The sequence below is a fragment of the Amphibalanus amphitrite genome, unplaced genomic scaffold (genome assembly GCF_019059575.1).
Source record: "Amphibalanus amphitrite isolate SeventyFive unplaced genomic scaffold, NRLGWU_Aamphi_draft 001143F_arrow, whole genome shotgun sequence".
Classification (NCBI taxonomy): Eukaryota; Metazoa; Arthropoda; class Thecostraca; order Balanomorpha; family Balanidae; genus Amphibalanus; species Amphibalanus amphitrite.
The window spans coordinates 77524-87027 of NW_024882637.1; the positions used below are offsets into that span (position 1 = coordinate 77524).

At 48.9% G+C, this 9504-nt stretch overlaps 1 protein-coding gene across 1 annotated transcript; it reads left to right on the forward strand.

Moving 5' to 3' along the window:
- Window positions 1-6816: 6816 nt before the first annotated feature.
- LOC122370540 (MFS-type transporter SLC18B1-like) lies at window positions 6817-8319 on the forward strand. Its single transcript, XM_043346213.1, has one exon. The coding sequence runs from the start codon at window positions 6817-6819 to the stop codon at window positions 8317-8319; it is 1503 nt and encodes a 500-aa protein (XP_043202148.1).
- Window positions 8320-9504: the final 1185 nt, after the last annotated feature.

Sequence of the window (9504 nt, forward strand, 5' to 3'; positions counted from 1 at the left end):
TCGGTGTATGTTTAACTAGTCAAACGCTGGCGCGGGCCTGTGAACATCCAACTCGGTTTTCCGTCGACCATTGAGCCGTGAAACTGACAAAACAAACGCACTGCAGCTGACGCTTTTCCAGCCGCGTTGAGAGCTTACAGTGCATTCGGCCGCTTCAGCAGCAGGCGAACATAATAATAGCCTCGCTCTGAGCTCCTACAATGCCACTTCAAAGGCTCTGAAAATAACGAGAAGCTCGAGAGGATGTGAACCCACGAGAACAGTTTGCAAATCCGACCTGAAAAAGGCAGGAGTGGAACTGAGAATTAAATGAGCTAGTGAGTCGAGAAAGGCACAAGATTAGAGCGTGCTGCCAAATCCGATTTTATGCAGCACGCTCTCACTGAACAAACATCCTGACCTGTCGGAAGGGACCTGACCTTAAAGGAACTATCCCATCTTCTAAAATGTTGTTAAAACCAGTTAAATTGTGCCCGACTTTATAGATTGGATGACCAGGAACACGGTTCTGGCATTTATTTTTCATTAAACATCTTAGGCTTCCCATATTCCAAACACAAACTTTCAAATATGTGACGTCACAGCCCAAAATTACCTCCTTCCCCAGGCCACATTACTGTCATAAAGCTGATTCTTTTTACTCTGTAGGCACCACAACAAAGTTCAGACCAAGTTTTAAGCGATTTTTCAACGAACAAACCCATTTAAATCAGAATGACTAAACGAGGTGACGTCACACTAACGGTCGCTCCATGTTGAAGATAGGGCCTTGCGCAAGGCCCATTTTCAAATGAAGGGAACGAATTTCTTCAACACCAAGAGGCCGCGTGGGTTGCAACCTAGATAGATAGTGGTTTATGAACCTCGCCGCAAACTTGGCTATCTCAACTCAAACCCCATGTTAAAGGTGGGATAGTCCCTTTAACCCTCTCCGAGCCAGGGGTGGTGGACCAGCTCTAACGTTCTCGCAAATAGCTTGAAAACGGTGGCTCGTAGCGCTACCAAAGTTGGCATATTCTATAGCACATTTTTGTAGCATTTTTTTTGTAATTTCAATTTCCAGTCATCTTAGGTCAGGTCACCAGGTCACAAAAAAACGATCCATATTCACGGTAAATTTAAATAATCTAGCATGGCTAGCGTGCAACATTGGAATTTGGAATAACTACATACGTCTTTCACAGGGAGTGCAGAAAATACAGTGAAACGTGACGCCACCAATTTGGCACACCCTATTACGGCATCTATTCGACAAATGTCCTAAAAGTTTCAAGTACCAATGAGTACCTCATGTCAGGTGATCAGATCGGGAAAACCTTACCGGTGCATCATGAAAGTGCAACTGCCGGGTAGCGCGGATGTGTATGGGAGTAGTGTGTCATTCGCAGCATGCCCTGTTTAGTGGACCACCTGGTCCCATTACCAGCCAGTCCGTTATTTTACACTAGTTTTGAAATGTAGCACGGGGGGTAATAATCGAAGCACACTGCACAGCCTATTCCATTTGTCCTCTTATCTAAAGCCGAATGGCTCCTGGGACTCAGGCAATGTAGTATATGAATAATGAACATTCTCTGACTCATTTCCATTCATGTGGTATACCAATGAGCACGCATTGCGTAAGTGGCGACTGGCGGTGCATTGAAAGTTTTGCATTACCTAGCGTAGGTACACATTCACCTTTTCACCCATCAATAACGTTCGTTACACGGATACTAAAGACCTTAGACCCGTCTCCGCCATTCATTGATTGGCATGTTTGAATATGTACAGACGGAAATGGAATACAGGAAAGCACGAATAATAACATGCTTTACCAGTACGACCTGCTTGGGAAAACTGGGACACTTCTGCTGTCTCACGGCTTGCCTTACACGTGGCTGCTGTACTATATGTATATTATAGTACTAGAGAGTGTTTCCTATGTGGTAGAGTGCATTATTCGGTCAGTACTTACGAGGGCCGGAAGTAAAAGGATGAAAAGAAACGTTAGTCACCCTCGAGCAGTTTATGGATCATTGTATAAATGCGCTTCATTCATTTTGAGCTACTAATTTTGATAGGTCCTTCTAGCTATGATCGAGCTTATCAGGTCAGGGCGGGGACGCAGGAGGGCCTCATTGGTGGGTGACATGAACTATCGAGAAGGACACAACTACGCAGTACGCACAACTCACACAAGTCGTCTCTTTAAATCCGTAATGTGACCCCACCCCCAGCTTGTCTGTCAAGGTGATGTAAGTCACCCGTAGTGTAGAAAATATTCGTGGATTATGAGCTAATTTGGTACTGAGGTCTAGTTTTTATGGCAGTGTAGCCCTCGTCAGGCCAAGGGGTTCATGTGACAACCAAATATTTTTTTACAGATGGCGTAGACGCGGTGGAACGAAACGTTATCAAAATTATTTCGCAGATAGCGTATATGTAGACGGTGGCCCCGTATATTTAGGCGACTACAATGGGTACCTACCTCATGCGCTTTACGGTCGCAATATAGATATATGCACAAAAATCTACAGTTGCTTTGCTAATGTTGAATATATAACATCTAGCCCTCGCCCGCACATGCCATTTTCCCATCCTAGAACGCACATGGGGGGGTGGTTGCCAACCCCCCGCGCCATTTCGTCCCTGTTGGAGATAGAGCTTAGCGGTAAAGACCAAAACGATTCTTTGGGAAGAGACGAATCCAATGATACCCAGTTTTACCTTCTCAGGTCAGTCATTGATCTTCCAGGTCAGGTCAAACTAAAAAATGTTGCTGTTTTGGGTCACCGTTGGATATCAAGTGCGCTGCTTATAATATACCGATGACGATGCTGTTTTCTGGTGCCAAGCCAGCTAGAACCTCTTTGTCACACTACCCGACCAGATTTTTGCCGCTGAGGTCATTTCAGGTCAAGTTAGGTCAAGGTCAATGATATGTGTTTGTATGTCTGTGTGTGTCTGTGTGTATACTGATGTGTGCACCGAATGTTTTTGTGTCCATATTACATGAAATCATGATCTGAGAAGCTTTTACCAAAAATGCAGTCAAAAAACTTCACAAAAAGTAAATTCAGCTTGCCTAAAACGCAATTATCTTAGATGACCTAGGTTGACCTTGACCCTGACCTTGACACCTGTACATCGTCGAACAACATGTTCCATGATAGGTGGGAGGTAAGACTGGCAAAAAAGGTCGAAATCAAGGTGTCAAAAGCTCACAAGGCCCATGACAAACGCAAGATGTTGAGAATTGGCCATTTGGGTCATGACATGACCTGAAAAACAAGGTCATATCTCCAAAACCAAAAGTCACAGAAACTTGAAATTTTCAGTGGACATCAAGAAAGGATAGAAGAGCAGCTATACGAAAAATCAGCCTTCTAGCTTTAAAAATGTTGAGTGCAGAGCAGAAAGACTACCTGGGGGGGGGGGGGGTGGCACCCCCCCATGTGCGGGCGAGGGCTAGGCAATCCCAACAGCAATTAGCGATCGTTGAAATGTGTTCGCTCATTATTCTTATGCTACCAACATTGACCCTGCCCTGCCCGTCCCTCATCAGGCCTTGACCCTGCCCCCCCCCCTCCCCCTCAGCTGGCACCTACTGCTGCCAATCCCGGATGCTCCCCCTCCCCAGTCATCACCCCTCCCTGTCTGACCCCTTTTTCCTCCAGAGGGGCCGCTGGCATGGTGCCAAGCCAAATGGGGGCGCGCGGGCTGCGGCAGCTCTCGATTGGACGCAATGGGCCGATACTGGGGCCGTCACCGACTGATTAGCTGGGCTGGCGCCGGTCTCTGCCAGTTATTGACGGAGCTGCACTCCTCTCCGGCAGAGGGGAGGAGTGCGTGGGGAGAGCTGGGGGTCACACGGCCACAGGAGAGGCATTAGGAGCGATTATTGCCTCCGGGGGGGGGGGGGGGTGAGGGCGACCGACCGGCTAATATGAACTTATATAACCGAGTCAATAATGGCATGCGAAGTTCATTGTGATACGAAACACTATTATATCCATCATTCTGCAAAAACAATGCACTGCACCAGTGCGTTGTTTGAATGTACTGAGCTGACGAGTTTCTATGCCACGTTCAGAACAAAAGGTATGCACAGACAGTGCACAGACACGATTTTGTAAGTGTTTTCACATATGCGTTCTCTAGAGAGGTATGTACGTGCGGCTTATTCTTTGCATTGTCAAACGGCTGTCGAACTACTTAATGCACAGTGGCTAACACAGATAATCATATAATGACAACGATTTCGCTATTGTCTTTCGTCACGATGAAGACGGATAGGATGCCAGAGTAGTAGATCAAACACAGCTCTAAATCAAAGGCAAATAAATGAAAAAAAAAATGGTTGTAACACCCCATATTGCACCTCACAACAAAGGTATGTGTGGTGCTTAGTATATATTTGAACATCTTGCAGTAGTCAGCTTTTTTACTTACGGTTTCCACGTGATGCTTCACTCATCAACTGGCTGAAACAGTGCACGGTGCGCTGTTTCAGGCGGTTCAGTCTCCTTTTAGCACTCTTGTGAACTGTGAACTCTTGTGAACTGTGGCTTGTGAACTCTTACTCTCTCGCAACACTTGCCTTTGCAGTGAGCATTGCCCGAAGCAATGCCGACGGAAGGTTTCCACTAGGGCTCGCAAACTCGGTCGGCAAAGTAGCTCAGTTCCTATCTTTATTTCAGGAGACTCGGAAATTGCTGGCTGAACTTTATCACGGAACTCTTCCGCAAGATAAAGCATTAGCAACACACCATTTTAAAGCTGCCACTCTGCCAAGGGATTTACGAGACCAAATTTTACATTCTATTGAATGCAACTCGAAGAACTTTGCCTCAGCGGCTTAGCTGTGTGTACTGTCTCGGTGGAGCTGCAGTTCTTACTTTGTAATAGCCGCTTTCACCAGGGGTTATCTGGCCAATAAATTGCTCCAAATTTGACCAAAGCTGCTTCAAAACTTCTTTTCAACAATATCGTCATTAGCATGAATTTATTTCAGTGTTTTTCCTCGAAAATAATTACGAGCGAGCGAGCGCAGCGAGCGAAGCGAGTCTTTTCAATATAACGGAAAAATCTCAGTATGAGCGGCCCGGCCCGGCCCGGCCCGGCCTGTAACGCTTTTGAGAGGCTTATATCTCAGCAACTGCTGGACCGATCGGCCTGCGGTCTTTTTTGCTGGGTAGCCCCATCCCTTCTACCCCGTAATTGACTACTTTTGTTGATACATCTCAGTGACTGTCGTGGCACGTGCCACGTGAAAAGTCAAGGGTGTTCAAGCTGTTTTGCAAAAGTAGTGATTTTGAGAGGCCCATATCTCAGCAGCCGCTTGGGCGATTGACTTGCGGTAATTTTTATAGGGTAGCTGCATCCTTTCTACCAAAAATAGGATACTTTCGATGCATGTGGGTCACCCCCAGTGCACGTGCAAAATACAACAGAGGTGTCAAATTTGTTCCCATTTTAATAACTCGGTAATTTCTGGGGCGATTTCGCTGAAACTTGGCATACAGGTAGGCACCCACCAGGCAATGCATTCCCATGTGTTGCGGTTAAGGTACTACTGCACGTGCGCACGTGCAGGGGGCGCTTCCAGATCTCGAGAACGGCTGGGCCGATTGCGCTCAAATTTGGTACACGGTTGGAGACCGGTTAGTAGGGTGCCGTGCAAAAGTCAGTTTGGACCCTGTTCGCACGTGCGCATGTGCAGAATGCCGCTTCCAGATCTCAGGAACGGCTGGGCCGATTGCGTTCAAATTTGGCACACCGCTAGCGACCGGTTAGAAGGGTGCTTTGCACAAGCCCGTTGGAAGTACCCTCTCGCCCTTCCGCACGTGCAGGCTCACTATCTCGCTCGCTCGTTCTTCGCCCAAAAGGCGTTTTACTGGTGTACGGTTATTTAAAAAAAGGTATAGGTATAGGTAACTGCGCAATCCAAACTGCTAACTTCTAAGAAACGCAATGAACCTAATTTGAAGAAAAAAAAAATATGCACAACATCTGCACCAAATACGAACCAAGATAGCCGTCGTGAAAACGACTAATATATTGTCATCAAAGCCGTCTAGGAATGCCCTGAACTTAGGGCCTAGTTCTAAAAGGTATATGATGTAGGTTATCACGAAAAGTTAACTCACCAATGCAAAAGGCTTCAAATAAAGAATGTAAGGAGATGATGCATCTGTTTTCGAGTCATATGCATGGGTTCCAGAGTAATTTCACAAATATGCCCGTTAGGAATCCCTCAGGGGTCGTTTATTGGCTATACGACGTATGTGGCCTGAGCTCGGTCCATTGTGTGCTATGCATTGTAATTTGTATGTAGGTACTGCCGCACTATGATCTTAACAAAACCAAAACAATGGCTCCAGCTCATGATACGGATCGTGCTGTAGTAACTACGCTGGCTAATGAGACTTCGTCCGGAATTTGGTGTCCTTGTAGTTGACAACAGAATCAATAAGCGCAATCACGCGACATTGTTCTTGTGTGTTGCCAGGAGGATTCAGCGACTTTTAATGACAAAGTCAAATGGCAATGACAATAACAATGTCGGACACGCATGCCCAATAAGTGTACGGTGGGCAATAACGAAATTCGAAGAACCAACAGCCAATGGACATTTCCGGTTTTTGACAGCGCCGGTCTGCCTCCGAGGGGCCCCTTCCGACCTCGATCAAAGTCACGCCTTGCCAATTACTGACGCCGCATTCGGCGGTGTGTGACAGCGCACTGAGTGAGAACCAAACGTCGCGGCGGGGGCCGGTCAGTCGGCATCGATAGCTGACCGTCGTAGGTCAAACAGCGATACACGAGAGCAACATGAGGAGGAAGGAAGACGACGGGAAGAGAGAGCTATCCGATCAGCAGCCGCAGGAAAAGTCAGATACCACTGAGGACTGTCGCACCACTGAAGAAGCTCCAGGGGAGACAGATAAGGATGCGTCTGGCTCGCCGTCGAAGATCAGCTCTCACCAGCGCCGGCTGCTGGTGTTTCTTGGAGCGGCCACCGTGCTGGCCGGTTGCTGCACGCTCGTCCAGGTGCCCTTCTTCCCGCACGAGGCTCGTCTGCGAGGCCTCACCAGCGCGCAGAGCAGCGTCGTCTTCAGCTCGTTCTCGCTCTCGGAGCTGCTCTCGTTCCCGGTCACCGGCTGGCTGGCGCCGCGCCTGGGCGTGATGCGGCTCTTCCACGCCGGAGTGGCCATCGCCGGCGTCACAGGCGTGGCGTTTGGTCTCGTTGGACTCGTTGGCGACAGCACTGCCTTCCTATCGGCCAGTGTAGCTGTACGTGTTGCTGAAGCTGTCGGCACGGCTGCTGTGCAGACTGCTGCTCGTACCATCGTCGCCAGTCAGTTCCCGGAGCGATTGAACACGGTGCTGGGATTCATAGAGACCATGTCGGGCGCGGGTCTGTGCCTGGGCCCGGCCCTCGGAGGGGCGCTGTACGCGCTGGGAGGCTACGGTCTGTCCTTCTACTTCCTCGGAGGTCTTCAGCTTCTGCTGTTCGTCGCTGGTGTGGTGATGATGCCAACGGAGTTGCCATCGGATGATGACCAGAGACAGCAGCAGAAGCTGGATGAAGACGAAGAGGACAGCAGCTGCTGGAGACGCTGGAGGAGGTCAAGCTTCCTGCGGATGCTGGCGCTGATCGCGCTGACACCAGATAACTGGCTGACGTGTGCCGCACTGCTGGTGGTGGCTCACAACTGGCTCTCTGTCGACCCCCAGCTCGAGGTGTATGTCCACGATACGCTGGACATCTCCCCCGCCGAGCTGGGCCTCTTCTTCCTGGGCTCGTTCGTGGTGTACGCGGCGGCCGGCGCCGCGTGGGGCCGTCTCTCCGACGCTGTCGAGAACACCTTCCTGCTGGTTTCCGGGTTCCTGTCGATGACCGCTCTGGGGGTGCTCCTGATGCCACCATCCCCACTATTCGGCCTGCCCCCCTCCCGTCTCCTTCTCGGTTTCGGTATGGGGATCCGCGAGCTGTTTCAGGCGGCTGCCTACCCGATCCTACTGGGTCTGCTGCTGCGCCGGTCCATAGCGCGTGGTCTGCCGGATACCGTGCGGGGCAGGGCGCTGGTGGCTGCCGTCTACGGTACCGTCTACTCAGTGGGTAAAGTGGCCGGCCCCATGGTGGGTAGTGCGGTCATAGGGCTGGTGGAGTTTCCGGGTCTGGGGACGAGTCTGGGGGCCGCTAACATCGTAATGGTTGTGCTCATGCTAGGCAGGGGGCTGGTGTTTTGGTTACGCAAGGAAAGCATGCAAATAACAGATGCCGTGGCACACAGCGACACAGAAAAGAAAGCTGAACCAGGGACTGTATAAACCTCTACTCTTTCAAAGGAGCATCATAACTGTGCAGCTCATTTGCAAGTAACCCAACGCAAAACATACAGTACATAGAAACATGATCACCGTCTCCCGCACTGAAAAGTACTTTTCATTCAGTCCCGTCTATCGACCTTTCTATCTGTTACCGACAGCTTTTGACCATCGGCATCCCCAATCATCGACATTTCTTAAGACCATTTCTCCGTTTCGTGAACATCACTCAAAACCCTTCAATTATCGACATTTCCTCCTATCATTGGAATTTTCCTTCTCATCAATACCCGCTCATAAGCATTTGTATCCGACATAACAGCGGAATTTAATTTCAATGGTCATATTTTAGCCACAGATGCTAAAGGTTCATAAGCGCTGAAGCTAAAGGATACTAGCAATTTACAATCGCTCCGCATGCCTTGAGAAGTTGATACCGGCCTGGAAATGGCACCGCGTTGATTTCGTCGAAGATCTATTGAACCTTGGCCACCACAGTGTGCGCCTGAAGTTATGCTGTACTGCTTGCCACGTGTAGGAAGTTTTTGACATAGCTATCAGTATCGCCAGATGCGACTACAGTGCGCGCCTGAAGTTATGCTGTACCGCATGACAAGTGAATGAAGTTACATAGTTAAATGCCGCTAGATGTCACTACTGCTTACGCCTGAAAGTATACTGCACCGCACGTCTCCAAACCTATATTGCACCGCTACCGCTAGATGTCACTACAGGTTACACCTGAATGTATACTGTACCGCAAGTCATTGGAATGTACAGGTCTCGCGGGTTTTAGCGGTAGGTTTTGCACCTAGAAAATTTAGTGTACTTCAGGCTATATCTTCGTCGTCTTAAGCTTTTAAGTGTTGAAGATGCGATCGACTTGTTGGGTAACAAGCCGGACATGATCGTGTAAAATGGCTTCATCGTAGATCGATTAGTTTCTGAGATATAACCGGAAATGTAAAAGTGCAAAACCTACCGCTTAATCTCGCGAGACCTGTACTTACCCGCGCCCGGGTGGGGGTCTCAGCCAACCCAGCCAACCTCGCAAGCCAACATGCGATTTCTACGTAATTGTACATTCGCTTGACTCAAGCGACCGCGTGAAAATGAAATATATATCTAGTGATTGGATAACACTGGATGTAGTATGTGACAGTTCTTGACAAACAACAGTCTGTTGTC

Bases quoted from the DNA above. Each gene is read 5' to 3' on its own strand.
- LOC122370540 (XM_043346213.1), top strand. From the start codon at position 6,817: ATGAGGAGGAAGGAAGACGACGGGAAGAGAGAGCTATCCGATCAGCAG.